At 35.1% G+C, this 18,687-nt stretch overlaps 1 protein-coding gene across 1 annotated transcript in view; it reads left to right on the top strand.

Moving 5' to 3' along the window:
* The first annotated feature begins 128 nt into the window (after positions 1-128).
* The window catches only part of LOC121410290 (protein phosphatase 1H-like), a 37,169-nt gene continuing 18,610 nt past the window's right edge, over positions 129-18,687 (top strand). The window contains exons 1-4 of the mRNA XM_041602282.1: positions 129-332; positions 9,709-9,985; positions 14,601-14,727; positions 18,105-18,371. Coding sequence (XP_041458216.1) covers positions 9,741-9,985; positions 14,601-14,727; positions 18,105-18,371 — 639 coding nt within the window. The 5' untranslated portion in view covers positions 129-332; positions 9,709-9,740. The remainder of the gene's footprint in view (positions 333-9,708; positions 9,986-14,600; positions 14,728-18,104; positions 18,372-18,687) is intronic.

Here is an 18,687-nt window from a genome sequence, read left to right as displayed (position 1 = left end):
CTAATAGACCAGTGAGACAAGAAATATCCATCAGTCTTTCAGAGTTCTTTGAGGGGTCTATTATGAGCCATTATAAAGAGATGACATATTTCAGTGAGTCTTGAAGACCGCTGTATTAAAGGGTACAAGACTTTACAAATTGGGCAATTCGCAAATTTTTAATCTTTTAGTTTCAGTGGTGGCCTTTCAACAACGGCTTCCGCATGGGACCGGGGGACTACGATCTCTCGCTCTCTTAATTCGGCCACTGGTTTGGAGATGCTGAATGAAAAGGACACAAGTCAGCCAATATTAGAAAATGACTACATAGGAGTAGAAACAGTTTGTTGACAGTAAGTATTAGTCTAAATGTAGTTTATATCAGAATTCAGATTCGAATTGTTATTTACTGTAGTCTGTACAGCATATGGCATATTTGGTTGCATTTTCTATCAAATAGTGACTATTCAAGAAACGGACGACGCCAAAATCCACGGGCAAAATCCGTCGCGCAATGAGATGTTTATCATTTTCTTGCACGACCACCATGACCACACGTTAGAGCGCTGGGAATTCGGCTCATGTGCAATTCGAATTACTGTATCACAGAAATATGACATCCCCATTGAAAATGTGTACATAAGACATTGCACACGCCGGTGATAGGAATGGTTTTTCGTGCGCGCCACCTTCTGAGTCGAAGCTCTTAAGACTTTAGACGTGGGTTCGAATCCCAGCCATGGCGTAATTTCCGTCAGCAAGAAATTCATCCATGTTGTGCTGCACTCAACCCAGGTTATGTGAATGGGTACCTGGCAGGAATTTATTCCTTGAGGCTTGAAATGCCACCGCGCTCAGGCAGGCTGCGGGGTAGACCAAAAGCTTCAGTCTCTGTATTTTGGTTGTTCCGCTGAACTGCGTTGGCTCACTCACCAAATGGGGATTGTAGTAAAATGTCAGAAATTGTTGAATAAATCCCCAGAAACGACGGTTATTCCTGTCTAGCTGCGGGGCTATTAAGCCGGGGGCGGGGTATATCAAGTCCTTTAAAAGTGCTTATTAGGGACGTTATGCACTATACAAGAACTGTGTTATAATCATTTATTGTATTATTATTAATATTATTAGTTTAAGTTAAGTTTGTCTGTATTTATCCATATTGGAAATTTGTTTTGTTCACAATTGCACAATTTCAAATCAATAAACCAGGCCAGGCCAGGGGCGGTATTCTGAAAATCATGTTAACTTTCGTGTTAAATATTGTGTTACCTATCTGATTGTGTTTCCTATCTGATTTAACACGCCACTAACATACTCCAAATTCGTATTCTGAAAACTGTGTTATCTCATTTCATGTTGACTTCAGCTGATCAGCTCCTCCCACTCTGCATCTTTTTGATCCAACCAAATGGGCTGTTAAAAACAAATCACACAAAATTTTAAAGGAAAAGGGGAGTGCGCAAACGGTGACACAAAGCCTGCATTGTGATAGCCTTGAGGACATTGTGATGATATTTTTTGATATTTTGATGTAGATCTATACTGGTACTTCATCACAAATAGGGACAGTGATTTTCCGCGATCGCGGAAAACGGACGGAATTCACGGAAAAGGCCTTTTGAAACGGAAAGTGGCATTTCAAACGGAAATTCACAGAAAACGTATTTTCCCTCAAAATACACAGAAAAGCAACAGAAATTACTCCAAAATAACAAAATGAGAGTATTAAATGGCCACAAAACCCCAGAAAACACGATCTCACTTCGCTACAATAATGACAATTCACACATCGTGACTGCTCTCGACATCATCACACGCGATAGTACCCCGCGCTTGTACCCGGCCTGCCCGAGTTGAGCTTCATATCGCTCAACTGCATGGTCGTGTGTTGCTGCCCTCTACGTTTGAAGATGTAACAGCACGATATCGTGGTCTTAAAATCCAAGATGGCGGATTGGCGAAAGCCGTTGTCAGATGATAACGACGTCCAAAAAACCCCAAAAATTATCGATGAAATTAAATTTCACTGCAAAATAATGCTACTTTTGTGAAAGGTGAGGATGTATGCATGCTAAATGTGATTGAAAAATTCTTAAATGCACCCGCATAGATCCGATTAGAACGGATTTTATTGTGTTGTTGGTCCAGTAAGTAACAGATACAAATTTTGGCTAGTGCGAGTGTACGCACTGTGATTTTGCTATTCAATGTGTAAACGGAATTGTCACTTTTCCTTGTGTACAAAGTGTATGGGGAAACGGAATTTCCGTTTTCTGACATGCTGAAACGGAATTTGAGATTTTCTGAAACGGAAAAGGCCATTTTTTGAAACGGAAAATCACTGTCCCTACACAAAGCTTTGAAACCCCTGTCATAGGCATATAAGAGAGGCATGTAAAGATGGATTTCCCAAGGAAATCCATAAGAAATCTGTAAATTTGTTTCATTCTATTTATCTATACGCCTTATGCGTATGAAGGTGCAAAAAATCTGTTAATAAAAAGGGGGAAAATGAGAGGTTTCATACCAGACCGATCTCGTGTAGATCCCTCGATCCATTTGTCAACAAAGCAAATACAATACTCAATAGGCTTGACCCTTGAACCACTTCGTTATGACGTATCTTCGATTAGCGATGTTAAAGAACTATTTATAGATGAAAATTATTGAACAAATGAAATTTGATAATGATAATAATTATGTATAATCACATATTAGATTTTATTATTTGTTAAATAATAATCTATAAATTGTACTTCAAGCTTTTGGTCTAGGTATGACTATGAACACTCAAGGGTCAGTAGACATTACATGCCACCGCGCATAGAGAAATCAAGCTTTAGAAGTCATGTGTTCATGATGCCAGAAGTGGCGTCGCAGCACGCGTGACCCACTGGCTAGAAATACACTGCCAAACGCTGTTCTCGGTGCGAGGTTTAACCTCACATTTGTGTGAGTGGACTATGAACAGGATTTGTTATGATTGAGCCCAAGCATTGCGGTGAAGCAGCTCAATGGTGATAAGTTAAAAAAAGATTGGAAACAGCATGGCTTGCGCAGCAAAAAGTTGATGATAAAGTATAAGTCCAGAGCGAGTGCAGCGAGAGAGAAAAATAATAAGTCATGTCTTCATGAATATTCAATGAGCAAACTGATGTCATATCCCCACTTGTTCTTTGGTATTTTATTAGGTGGTCTGTCTATGACAGATCACCTCTTAATTTCGTCAGAATTTTCTTTATTTATTTATTTTTACGGATTTTTCTTGTCGCCAAGTTATCTCAAAATGGACTTGCTCAATTTCATTGAATTTCATGTCATCTATAGGATCTGTCATGGACACGTGCAGTGAAGCTTTTCAAGGTCATCAGGTCATCATGACGTCATCTAGGCGCCATTTTGTAAAATCACATTATCAATCACATCTCCATTATCAATTATCAAAAATCAATCAAATTTACATCACATCAACTTCAGGTCAAGGGTCATCAGGTCATGTCATCAAAGGTCACCTGGAGGTCACGACGCGCGCGTCAAAATTTAAAAATGCTCAAAATCACTTTTTGACCAAACGAGAGTACGTTTTAGGTCATTCTAAGCATTTCAAGAATTTGCGCGCGCGCACGCATGCGTGCGCGTTTCCGCGCGTAACACCTTAACGCAACGCAGAAACACCGTTTTTTTTACATCATTGCATTGATAATAAAATTCTGAACAATTCGATACCTTGATCAACCTACGACCATTAATGACGAAATTAACACCCGTTAAAGTCTGCAGCACGTTTGCGCGCGAGCTCTCACTATAGGCCATATATGGGCAAAAACATGCCTATTGAAAATTCACTGTAGCTCTTTAAATAGTCCGTTGACCCCCAATTTTTTTTTCATATATCGATAGAGTATGAGTTGTAGATTTGATTTCATGTCACCATTGTCCCTAAATTATATCGTGACGTCATCAAAATGGCGCCTAAACTAAAAATTTCATTTTTTCAAAAATGACGTCATCAAATTTATGCAAATTTGGTTGTAACTTCTCAAATATAGATCATTTTTCGCCCAGATTTCGATATGTTGTAGTTTAGAATGTACTTTTTCTCATTAGTGTCATGAATTTTCATTTTGAGAAACGCATCATTGCGTAAAACAGCGATGAAAAGAGGCATGTCATTTTTCCTCATTTTGCGTGTAATCTCTATGGGACCTGACTTTTTATCAAAACTAGATTCGACATTCCGCTATTTCGTGAGCCATATCTCCATTTTTTCTCGTCAGTTTTCTTTAAGCTTTTAGTATGTTGTAGCTGAGATTCTAAGCTTCCGCAAGTGTGCCCTTCATTTTTTGATTAGATGCCGGGATCATGCCCGTATTTCACTTGCAAAATTGGACTTGTAATTCTCAAAATTGCTTGCGTGTATTCTCTATGGGGAATATCGTGGCTTTGACTGCTTTCTAAAGGGCGCGGGTTCGAGTCCTGGGGTGAACAAGATGATTTTTTTTTCAGTTTTTTTTTTCTTTTTGCAACATCTTACATGATCCTTTATGATATTTAAAAGGTATAAAAGTTAAAATTTAGCAAGATAAAACAGATTATAATTGCTTTTTTCATATCACATGTGTTTTGCGTGTAATCTCTATGGGACATGACTTTTTCTCAAAACTAGATTCGACATTCCTCTATTTCGTGAGCCATATCTCCATTTTTTCTTGTCAGTTTTCTTTAGGCTTTTAGTATGTTGTAGCTGAGATTCTAAGCTTTCGCAGGTGTGCCCTTCATTTTTTGATCAGATGCCGGGATCATGCCCGTATTTCACTTGCAAAATTGGACTTGTAATTCTCAAAATTGCTTGCGTGTATTCTCTATGGGGAATATCGTGGCTTTGACTGCTTTCTAAAGGGCGCGGGTTCGAGTCCTGGGGTGAACAAGATGATTTTTTTTTTCAGTTTTTTTTTTCTTTTTGCAACATCTTACATGATCCTTTATGATATTTAAAAGGTATAAAAGTTAAAATTTAGCAAGATAAAACAGATTATAATTGCTTTTTTCATATCACATGTGTTTTGCGTGTAATCTCTATGGGACATGACTTTTTCTCAAAACTAGATTCGACATTCCTCTATTTCGTGAGCCATATCTCCATTTTTTCTTGTCAGTTTTCTTTAGGCTTTTAGTATGTTGTAGCTGAGATTCTAAGCTTTCGCAGGTGTGCCCTTCATTTTTTGATCAGATGCCGGGATCATGCCCGTATTTCACTTGCAAAATTGGACTTGTAATTCTCAAAATTGCTTACGTGTATTCTCTATTGGGAATATCGTGGCTTTGACTGCTTTCTAAACGGCGCGGGTTCGAGTCCTGGGGTGAACAAGATGATTTTTTTTTTCAGTTTTTTTTTCTTTTTGCCACTTCTTACATGATCCTTTATGATATTTAAAAGGTATAAATGTTTAAATTTAGCAAGATAAAACAGATTATAATTGATTTTTTTCATATCACATGTGTTTTGCGTGTAATCTGTATGGGACATGACTTTTTCTCAAAACTAGATTCGACATTCCTCCATTTCGTGAGCCATATCTCCATTGTTTCTTGTCAGTTTTCCCTGAGCTTTTAGTATGTTGTAGCCGAGATTCTAAGCTTTCGAAAATGTGCTCTTCATTTTTGATCAGATGCCGGGATCATGCTCGTATTTCGCTTGCAAAATTGGAATTCTCAAAATTGCTTACTTCTCTATGGGGAATATCGTGGCTCAATGGATAACGCATTTGAATCGCTTTCACAGGGGCGCAGGTTCGAGTCCTGTGGTAAACAAGATTTTTTTTCATTTTTTTTCTTTTTACCACCTCGTCCATGATCCTTCGTGATAATTTAATGGTATAAAATTTAAAATTCGCAAGATAAAACAGATTATAATTACTTTGTTTCATATCACATGTATTGTCATACATGAAAGAGACCCTTTTAACAGTGCTTTATCATCTCCCGTCTTTCACAAGTATTCCATCCATAATGAATATTCCGTCGTCATCATGAAGATCATATTGATCTGCATGAATATATGTCTGTCTATCTACCTACTCTGTATATGTATCTGTCTATCTCTCTGTCTAATATAACATATTTATCTGTTTAGATATGTATATCTATCTATCGTTCTATATATCCATCAATCTATCTGCCTGTCTCTATCTATCTTTCCATATGTATGTCTGTCTGGCTATCTATCTATATCAATTTATTTGTCTCTATCTATTTATCTATCTATATGTCTGTCTGTCTATCTATGTTTTATTAATATAACCACCTATCATTTATCTCTCAATCGATCACTTGATCCATCCATCGCTCCATCCACCACTCCATCCATCTATATATATAATCATCTATCTTGTATGTATCTGATTGAAGCTGTATGTTTGACGATTGTCATCATCACATCAATAATCACATTTAGCAATGGTCAAAACTTATTCTTAGGATGTCTACGATCAAGATTATCAATGATATCTATATGATTTATTTCATACATCAGCCGACACGGAATGACAAATCATGACAGACCACCTAATTCGTCCGCATGACGAATTAAATTCTAGTTGAAATTAGGTTTATTCAATTTTTTCCTTCAAGAGCCAAAAATATTGGAATAACAACTGATACATCAGATATTCATTGCTGCAACTTATTTTATTACAAGCGAGTCATATTTTTCACACATACATGCAAAACTGGAAAAATTGTGATTTCACATAAGAATAATGAAAGTGGGGATGTGATATCATCAGCCCGTCTAATTAATATTCATGACGGTGTGCACAAATGTTTTAACAACAAACTCAAATCAATAACTTCGCTGTTTGTTATCGGATTTTGATGAAGAATTTTGCTCTGTGAATTTTACTCTATTTATTTAGTTATAAATATTTTCATCCCGCAGCGTCCCTTTAAAGGGATACTCCGGGCTGAAAATAATTATACATAGAGTAAAATTCACCAAGCAAAATGCTGATAATTCCATCAAAATCTGAAATTTAATTTTAGAATTTAGCAATGATTTGTGAAAACAGTACTGTGCACGTCATCATAATATTCATTGGATGGGCTGAATAAGTCATGTCCCCACTTTCCTTTTTCTTATATGTTATTACATGAAATCATAAATAAATATTTCATATTTGGTTTGTCTACCTTATTAGTGCATGCTAAAGAGTTCAATATACCATAATATGAGTGTCCGTAGTCATACGCACAAGAGAAATTTAAAATTTATGCTTACAAATGATATTTTATATTGAACGACAATTAGCATGTACTACATGTATGTCTTATATAAGACGGGAACACTTCTGACCTGAAATTGTTTCAAAATATATCTGAACTTACCTGAACTATGTTCAAAATGTTTCGTGGATGGCTTTAGGAGGTGACGTCACAATATGATTCAATTAATTGCGCTAAGTTAAAAAAATGAAGGTGTATACGCTTGTGGCCTGCTGGCAAGCTGCGCACTGTAACTTCCCTAGAAATGCACACTTGTGGGATTTTGCTTTTCGCTTTCAATATTTTTTGCTCTTTTTTCATAGATTAATGCTGGAAAATACTCAGTGTTTTTTCATATTTTCGCTGAATTCCGAAGTGTTGTAAAACACAAATAGCGAATATTTATTTATTGTAATGAAATAATATCGCAGAATAATTGTTTTCTTCAAGGTATCAATCGATACATCACCCTATGAGGTTTTGTACACAAGCTACTGTGCAGAAATTGCTGGTATATGTATGCCACGATCATAGCCATATTCTGGATTACGTAAAATAAAAAGAGGGCAATTGACGAATCAGAAGCCTTCTCTCATCCATTCCATAAAGTTGCATTAATGAATATCTTATGCATAAATCAGTTGTCAATCCATATTTTTTTGTCTCGTCTGCATAGCAGAGCAAGACTATCATAGGCGCCGCTTTTTCAACGACAGCGTCATCGACATGAAATCTTAACCAAGTTTTTGAAATGTCATAATTTAGAAAGTATGGAACTAATTCATGAAACTTGGATAGGGTAATCAAGTATTACTGAACATCCTGCCTGACTGTCAGGTCATTTGAGGTCAATGGACTTAGACCATGTTAGGGGGATCAACATCAAAATCTCTATCAAGGTTAAGTTTTTGAAGTTTCGTCATAACTTCAAAAGTTTATAGATCTACACATGTAGTTCATGAAACTTGGATATTCTGCCTTAGTTTCAAGTCACATGACCAAGATCAAAGGTCATTTAGGATCAACAAACTTTGGTCATGTTTGGGTAATTGTTGAATCCCCATCATAACTTTGAAAATTTATGGATCTAGTTCATGAAACTTTCTCATAAGAGCTGTCGAGTACAGTATCACTGAATATCATGTGCAAGTTTTAAGTCATATGACCAAGGTCACAGGTCATATACACTGTATGGTCAACAAAATTTGGCCATGTTGGGAATATTTGTAGAATTGCTATCATAACCTTGAAAGTTTATGGATCTAGACATACGAGTAATCAAGTATCATTTGGATTTACATGAAGTTCATAAAACTTTGTCATAAGAACAATCAAGTATCACTAAATATCCTGTGTAGGTTTCAAGTTACATGACCAAGAACAAAGTTCATATAGGGTCAACAAACTTTGGCCATGTTGCACTTGTTATCATAACCTTGAAAGTTTGTGGATCTAGTTCATAAAACTTTAGACATAAGAGTAATCAAGTATTTGAACATTCTTGGTGAGTTTCAGGTCACATGACCAAGATCAAAGGTCAATGAACATTGGCATGTTGGGAGTATAGTTGAATTGCCATCATAACATTGAAAGTTTATGTATCTAGTTCATGAAACAAGGATTAAAGGTAATCAAGTATCCCTTATTGTTTTGCACGAAGTCTAAGGTCACATGATAAAGGTCTATTCAAGAAAAGATCATTTATGGTACATGTAGTGTTTTGCTATCATTTTGAATGAAGTTTTTTTTAAATAATTCAACATTTTTTTTGAAAGTCAGCACTGCTGCTATACTGAATCACGTATTGCAGGCAAGACTGCCAGAGGCATTCTACTTGTTTAATTTATAGAGCAAAAAATGTGAATAAAATAAATACAAAAGAACAAGTGGGGGTATGACATCAGATTGCTTATTAAATATTCATGAAGAAGTGCATAGAACTGTTACACCAAAATAATGCAAATCTTTAAAATTTCATACAGCACTGAGCAGCGCTTCCAGCACATGTTTGTTTATCACTATATTGCACTTAATATAGCAACATCATTGAAAACTTGTTGCAGCGAAACAGTGATTTCATGTGAAAGTCTTTAAAATTAAGGTCAATTGCACTATTGCAGGTCTCATCACTTGATATATTTTTTATTTACTACTTTTCCATGGACTTTTCGTTTATATTTTTTAAATTATTGCAAACAGTACACTGTATGTCAAATTTTTGTCTCCTTGTTTCTACCTTTAAAGTTTTATGGAGATCATATTTAGTCAAGAAATGCTCATTCTGCACTTATGTGCAAGGGTAAATTGAATGTTGTAGGTTTTGGGAATTGTTTTAAAATATATTTCATCTCTGTTCTCCGATCAAGCTTTTGAAATAGCTTCACCGGATCTTGCAATGGCAAAGTGAGACAATGTTATACTTGAATTACATGTAGCTAACTTTGGGTTTCTATCAATATTTTTCTGCAGCCAATCTATGAAAGGAAGCGCTTTGACGGAGGATGCATCGTTTTAGACAGGCCGTGAGTAATGTCATGGCTAATGTAGCCACTATACAACACTCTGGCATTAATAGAGAGAAGACTACAGAAGGAGACCCAGAGAAGGAAGAAAAATATGAATATTCTAGAGCAGAATTCCTCCAGCTCAGTAGTGAAGAGGTTGCCATAGCAACAGACATTATCATTCGACCTATAATGGTTCCTAGAGATCTATCTAAACTACCATGGTACAGTGGTTATGCAGAGTAAGTATGTCAATGTGCGTTAATTTGGGAGAGGGGGAGACGAAGGGGATAAGACAAATAATACACACTCTTTTGTATCTACATGTATATAGAGTTGACAGAACAAACCTGTGTATGCATCAAAAAGCATATATGACTGGGGACAAATGCATTATGTCTATATGAAAGTTCTTAAAAATGTGGAAATTCCCTATCAAACTCCTAAGTTAATAAATTATTGTATTGTCTGGCATATAACCTGTCCAGACATGCAACATGTTTGCCAAATACAATAGTATGAAAGATACAAAAGGTTGATTTTTTTTCAACATTGAAAATTTTATGGCATTTAAGTTTGCTTAAATCATTTGATGACAATTTCCATTTGAAGTTAATCCTTAAACCCATTTGGTATAATTATGGTGGTGGTATAAATTTAAAAATTCTTGTACAAAACCCTCTTACCACATACATGTACATGTAGGGCCTACATGTCCTCTACATAAACCATGTAGCCCCTGTACTCACCAGATGACAGTTCATGTGCATGTAGGCCTACCTCTAATTCATTGTTCACTTGTGTGTGAAATTTATGTGTGTATTTTCTTATAATATGCTTTTCATATATATACAAAATCACAAATTCTGCCAAAGACATCATAAAGCTGCTGTTCCCTTCATGAGGTGATCTGTCAGTCAACAAATCAACTATTATGCCATGGTCACATTTGTTCTACGGCGAGTCGAAAACAGCCGTTTAAATTTTTTTGTCCAACTACATATAGGTGGTTTGAATCAAAATTGATAAAACGGCTGCTTTCGACTAGCCGTACGGCCGCCGTAGAACAAATGTGACCATGGCATTAGTTTAGTACAAATTTTCTTTTTTATTTTTTGTTTATTATTTTTATTTTTCTGTCCTTTTCTTGTTAGCACAAAATCTCCAAATCTACATCATCAATTTTCCTTAAAATATCATCAGTTATGGGAACTTCTCATGTCACGTGTAAATCATAATTGATTATTATGTCATTAGCATGGAACCAGTTAATAATCTTAGTTAACACTTCATTTCTATTATTAACAAGTAAAACTTACAATTGAAAGCAACTAAATTTGTACCGTCAGCAAAAATGATAAAAATTTATGAAAGGATTGAGAAACATTAGACTCCACACTGGACCCTTTCATGTTGAGAAACAATATCATAAACAACGTAGTGAAAACAGTCAGATAATTAATCCTTAAATCATACAAGGGCAATGCCAGATTTACCAAAAGGAGCGAGTTTACTAAGTAAAATACTGTGGTTGATAACATCAAAGGCTTTGCTTAATTCGAGAAATATACCAAGTGAATTTAGATTGTTAGTTATTAAGGATGTGGTCATTTTAAAGGTCATTAAGTGCAAGCTCGCATGAAAATTTGAAAGAGTATTTTCATCATTGTGCTCTAAATGAGCATGATGTGATAATCATAAAATCATATTGTATACTTATAATCGTAAAGCGAGCATTAATTTCATACAAATATGTCTTAAATTTGAAACAATATGGTTCATTGAACTTGGAGATATAAGCTTTCTTTCAGCGCTCATCAGATTACATCTCAATCTATGTTTAGATTATGTTGAAAAAAGTATGTAGTCCAATAACAGCTTCATCAATTTCCTTTCTTTAGATTTTGGGATGGCAACTTGCGGGGCCCATACTTTCATTAAAAAGATGAAGGTTTAAGAAAATTAGCTTGATATGTTTATCATTTATATCTTTAGTCAAACATACAAATTATTCTAATAAAAGGGAAATTAATCAAAGCATTTGTTTAAATCCATGATCTCATCTTGAAAGTTCTGTATTTCCATATTATTCTTTTCATATAAAGAAAAAATAAATTGTGTAAAAGAAAACATGTTAGAAAATACAAAAACTCTTGAGCTTCATCCATGCTCTCTTTGATTTGAATAGATAACAAATCTTATTTGCTGAACCTGACTACACATACTAGTATAAAAAAAAATGGATGGAGAGGTTTCCTGATGTGTACATGTAAATGAACAAATGCTTGTATATTTGTGATTATTATTATCTGACCCATCATGTTGTATACAATGTGCTATATAACATAACATTTGAAGAGTACCATGTAACTGTTCAAAAAAAGTTCAAAGAAGATTTTCTTACTTTTTTAATATTTGAACATTCAATTTCATGAATGTTGAGGATAGTCTTAAAGGAGAATGAAACCTTTGAAATAAGTAGGGTTTTGTCGAAACAGGAAAATCAAAGAACAAGATCAAAGAAAGTTTGAGAAAAATCGGACAAATAACAAGAAAGTTATGAGCATTTGAATATTGCAATCACTAATGCTGTGGAGATCCTCCCATTGGCAATACGACAAGGATGTGTGATGTCACATGTGAACAACTTTCCCTTTGATGGACTATAAAATACCCTCAAAATGTCTCTTTCTGCTTTATCTTGTGGTGATACAAACTCTTTATCCATGATGTATTCTTTAAAAATCTGTATTACATGCCCTCCTATAGAAAGAACACATGATCTACTGATAGATGTGATAAAAGAGGCAATTTAAGTGAAATATGTACTAAAGTAATGGGGAGAGTTGTTCATCAGTGACATCACACATCTTTGTCTAATTGCCAATTTGAGGATCTCCATAGCATTAGTGATCGCAAAAGGCACTGCTCATAACTTTCTCATTATTTGTCCGATTTTTCTCTAACTTTCGTTGATCTGTTTCTTTGATTTTTCAATTTTGAAATAAGCTATCTTGTTTCAAAGGTTTCATTTTCCTTTAACTCTACTTCTCAGTTCATTTACTAAATTGGATAATTCAATGAATAAATAATAAGCTACCTTTTTTTTACCCATGTTGTATTGTAATGCCGATTATTATCCATAATAAATAGGATTGAAGACAAAGGACATACATCATACATGTATCTTTCAATCAAAATTTAATTCTATACTTTTCTAGTCTTGAATTGAACAGTATGTGACGGGTTTATATGCAATATGCACTACATAGATGAGTGTTGCTTTGCTATAAAGATTCATGAAAAAAAGCAAAGGGCTATAAAGTTGACAAGAAACTGATATCTATTTTAATGAAGTCAACGATATACCAATTTTGTCTCGCCTGCATAGCAGAACAAGACTACATGTTCAAGCGCCACTTTCCGACGGCTGCGGCGACGGTGTCAACATCAAATCTTAACTGAAGGTTAAGTTTTTTAAATGACAGCATAAAGTATATAGACTAGTTCATGAAACTTGGACATAAGGTTAGTCAAGTATTACTGAACAGGTCACATGACTGAGGTCAAAGGTCATTTAGGGGCAATGGACTTAGACCATGTTGGAGGAATCAATATCAAAATCTTAACCAAAGGTTAAGTTTTGGAATGCCATCATAACTTATAAAAGTATATGGACCTAGTTCATGAAACTTGTGCATTACGATAATGAAGTATTACTGAATATTCTGCCCAAGTTTAAGGTCACATGACCAAGGTCAAAGGTCATTTAAGGTCAATGAACTTTGGCCATTTTTGGGAGTATTTGTTGAATTACCATCATACATGTAACTATAAAAGTGTATGAATCTAGTTCATACGTAAATCTTGGACAGTAATCTTAATCTTACTCTAAATCTTAAGAGTAATCAGGTATTGTAGAACATCCTGTGCGAAAGTGTATTAATATAGTGTGTGGACATGAGGGTAATATCAAGTATCACAGACAAGTCTTAGGTCACATGATCAAGGTCAAATGTCATTTAGGGTCAATGAACATAGTATTATATTATATGAATCATGTTTTTGTGAATGATTACTTTTTATTAGTTTTCAAAGTCAGCACTAATGCAGGTGAGACTGCCAGAGGCGCTCCACTTATATAAATGTAAGACTTCCTAATAACAGACATCTGTCTGATCTGTAGATCATGTTTTTTAGTGAAATTAAGAAGATAATTGAAATCATCACATAGCAGCTATGCCATGTCACTGATGCATGGGATGCAGCTCTTAACACACCTGTGCACAGCACTTTACATAGGCCTACAATAAATGAAAATATTTTTGGTTCTGAATACATGTGAGTAGCTTTTCAAATTGTATGATTTACACATGCAAGAGACTCATTGCACCACTTTTACAAAAGTCAATGAGGCAACAATATGGTTCGTCCAAAATTATTTGTAAAAATTTGCATTACTGGTTGAAATCCTCACTATATTGCATATTAAATGAAAGCGTATTTTCTCATCTCTCAGAAAAATGGGAAGTAAGTCATGGTCATTGAAACAGTAATTGCTACATGTATGCTTCAATGATCACAGTAATATCTGGAAATATGCATTATTGCACATTATTATTCATAATCATTCATGTGTGACCGATCACAATTTGCGACTAGATTCAAAACAAAGGCTGTCCTTTCTTTCATATGATCATAATTCATTTTATTTCATGTTGACTAAGTTAGGAATATTGGGGTTTCAACATAGTTCATCTTCTCATTTTGCATTGCCGTATGTAGTATACAAATAATTGTTGTAGACACTTTACATCAATTTCATGTTGTGCTAAGTGAAATGTTCTTGTCTTTCAGAGTTGTGAATGCTGGGAAGAGTAAACTAAATGAAGACCAAGCAGCTGCCAGACATATGTTTATCAATAATAAACACAGTCTAGAGAAAACACTTGATACAAGCCCTGGTAATGGTCTTTTAATCAAGGTAGGCAATTTGCACTAATGGCCATTGTACAATATTAATAATAAATTTGACATGATGTAGGTTTAGTATACAAGTATGCTGTCATCGTGTCATAATTCATGAGGTCATTGTAATGCTTTATGAACGATTTGGATAATAATTGTTGTTTTGTTATTATTGATGTTATCAATGTCAGAAAAAAAGTGGTAGTAATAGTACCACTACTAGTAGTAAAAGTAGTGGTAGTGGTAGAATTAGTATTAGTAGTAGTAGACAGCTGGCAGCCGTCTGTTTCGAGGAGTTTTTTAACATTTTTTTTTTACTTCTCGTACACAGACGGCTCGCTATCGTGCAGCCACCATTAGGGGACTTGCAATGCAAAATCCCCCGTCGGGGCTCTTCAATTTTTGTCTTTAATGAATAAAAATTTTGAAAATTAACGCGACCAAAATGCAACTTTATATTCCCTCTTGGCATTAATTGCCAAAAAACGGAGAAAAATGAAGTTAAAAGGAACAAAAACAGTGACTTACCTTGGCTGTCGCGCAAATTCACTTCCCCGTTTTATCCAATCTTAAGTACATAAACATATGGCCATTGAGTCCCCTGTACAGATCGCGCTAGAACTTCGGTCTCTGTATTTGGTGAGTGAAGCCAACGGAGTTCAGCTGAACAACAAAACAGAAACCGAAGCTTTTGGTCTATAGTAGTAGTAGTACTATTACTTGTACTACTAGTAGTGGTAGTGGTGGTATTGTTATTTTCAAATATACATGTACTGTATGGTTACAGATGGAATGTTTCATGATTGAGTGAATATTTGAAGAAAAATTAACCGCTTTTTGAAATGGTAGTAGGTTTTTTTTACATTACTTATTTAGTGTCTATTTACATTTCTTCATTTTAACACCTGGTTGTATGAATAAAATGACAGGAGTTGCACATCTACATGTAAGTATCTTTTCGATACTGTGAAAAAAAATAGAATTGTGAATCGATTTTATAGGAAACTGGGCTCGATCAATATTTCTTCAAAATTTTATAAGGCTGTTTTGACTTACATGCATTACATGAACAACACAGTGAAAAAAATTGAAGTATTGTGTTATTGCCTTTGCTGCAAGTAATATGTACAGTATGTGTTTCTACATCAAATATTTTTTTTCATTGTAGTTGTATGTAGACATGAAATCTCATTTAGATTATATTGAATGATATGAATCACAGTTCCAAACACTTCACACCTTCTTAGTCATTGGGTCAACAAACTATTCTTGTCCTAATAATCTACATGTATAGTGCAAGTAACTCTTGTGTCATCATTGCTATAAACATACCTGTACAGAAAACTTAGTATAGGTGCAGCACCAGGATATTTTTTCTTTTTCGTGGGGGAGGTGGGGAGGGCAAGATGCCCACAGGTGACATATTTTTTTCCCAATTGCATAATATAGGTAATGCACAGCCAAGAGACCACTCTTTTTTCTCTTTGTTCCATTTCTTTACTTTTTTTTGGGGGGGGGGGGTATGGGGACATTTCTTATATGCCTTTTCTTATATCATTTTATTTTCTCAGTGTTTGGAAATATACACAGTAGTCTGTCTGTGTGTTTATGCTTCCATTGCAGAGACAGAATCAGCGTTTTCAAATGTTTCAGAACGCCGATCGCAAACGTGGTTCTTTCAGTGTTGTTTATGCTTACTTAAATCGTGATGTGCAGAAAGTTAGGTCAAATTGGGCGCGCCTTTTTTAAATTTTTTTTATGGTTGACTAATATCATTTATACTTCTACTTAACATAGACATAGATTATCCTCCATGGTGAGGCTAGTAGTAAGACAAAATAATGAATATTAAAGTATACTGTAAATAAGAAAATAATGAGACATCTACATGTATAATTTGTTAATGCTACTTGGGCTACTGCTACTGGGCCTCATCATGTTCCATGTTCCATTTTTTTGCATATCCCTCAACATTAATCTTGATGGCAAGTAGTAATAGTGATAGTAATTAACTTCATAATTACACATGCAAATGTACATTGGTCATTATGAGAACCAGAGAGATAAGAGTAATTCCGTGGAGAACCGTGTGGCTATATTTGCCTGCGGATTTTCATCTCACCGGAAACATGTACCAAATGACGTCATTTAGATACTTTTATGATTGTGGTTCTGTTTTTAATACCCAGAAACCCTGATTCTGGTCAAACAACATTTAGAAACGTACCTTTTATGTTTCGCCCACCAGAGGTGAAGGCAAGACTTAGGAATCCAAATGTCGTCCGTCCATCTTAAACATTATGACACATAACTCCGCAACCTTTAGTTAATTTTCAGCCAAACTTGGTTGGTAGATGTACTGAGGGGACCTGCATGTAATGCTGCAGTTGGAGGTCACATGGTAAGGTCAAAGGTCATTTTCAGGTCAATGTTCAAGTTTACGTGCAAGACTCATTTTCCACCAAACATGGATGGTGGATGTACTAAGTGGACCTGCATGTTATGCTGCAGTTGGAGGTCACTTGGTAGGTCAAAAGGCATTTTCAGGTCAACGTTAAAGTTTACCAACAAGACTCTCTTATGCATGTACATGTAACTCCTCAACCGTAAGTCAATTTCAACCAAGCTTAGATGGTAGATGCACTTAGGGAACCTGCATGTTATGCTGTAGTGAGGTCACATGATAAGGTCAGAGGTTATTTTCAGGTCAACGTTAAAGTTTACATGCAAGATGACTAACGTTATTCGATCCCAATTCTTTTACAGTGAACTTGTGATACAATTCTGTTGCGTGCCCTCGCAAATCCTGATATTTCCTGGTTACTTTCACAAATGGGCGAGACACAACATCGCTTATGCCTTGTTGTAAGTTTACGATTGGCATTCTGAAACATTGTTTAAATGAAAGTAAGCGTGGACGCAACCGTGTTTTGTACTATTACCCCGTATAAAAACGCTGATTTTGGCCTGAAAAGTGGAAGCATGAACACGCCCTTTAACAACATGGCCTATATGCATTAACCAAGTAAATAATGAAAGAAATATTTGTGGGTAACTTGTTATTTGTATGAGGTGCATCATTATCAAAGTTATATAATTTGTGGTTATCATGCATTACATATTCCATGAGGAATGAGACCAGAGGTTTAGATACTGGCATATGAAATGCAATTCAACCTATTTATGCACTCATGTCTGGGAAGAATTCACATAAAATTGGATGGTACATCAATAGCATACTACATGTAGGCCTACCTTAATGTACTTTATACTCAATATTATTCATCATTATATTTATTGTTCTTTTATAATATTTTGATAAAGATATAGTTTCCTGCTCATGAACGAATAATGAACCTAGTTTGTCACTTTGTCTCTTTTCTTCTCGCTCAGGATTCTGATCAGATTCCGCTGACATATTTTGCAATCTTTGATGGTCATGCTGGATCAGGAGTATCAGTAATGGCATCTCGTGTTCTTCATACACGTATCTTAGCTAAACTAGAGTCAGTATATGATCTTCTTGCTAATAGCTCAATAGAACAGAGACAGTTTACAAGGTCAGGTGATCAGAGACCCAATAAATGGCCATTTACAGAGAAGGAAATGTCTGTAGAAAGCTTAGTGGTTGGAGCCTTGGAGTCTGCTTTTGTTGAAATGGTGAGTAAACAACTAATGAGGGATGAATGATCTTGCTTGTATTTTTGGAGTGTGTTCTGTCATTGAACTTGTGTGCTCTTTCAAAGAACAATTTCTTTTTTAAGCCTTCAATGAAAACATAATGTAGCATTTGTGTTCATGAAATCTGAATAACTTCAGAATCAATTTTAATATTCTCACTCAACATCACTTGAAAAATAATAATTTCACTTATTTTCTAACCTTTCATTGCAGTTCATGATGTTTACTTTTGAATAAATGTCTGTGGACTAATCAGGGAAGAGTATATTAGATTAATTGCACATGAAGAATTATG

The sequence above is a fragment of the Lytechinus variegatus genome, chromosome 3 (assembly GCF_018143015.1).
Source record: "Lytechinus variegatus isolate NC3 chromosome 3, Lvar_3.0, whole genome shotgun sequence".
NCBI classification, from domain to species: Eukaryota; Metazoa; Echinodermata; class Echinoidea; order Temnopleuroida; family Toxopneustidae; genus Lytechinus; species Lytechinus variegatus.
Note: the sequence above shows the minus strand (reverse complement) of the source record. Positions and strands in the feature narration are given on the sequence as shown.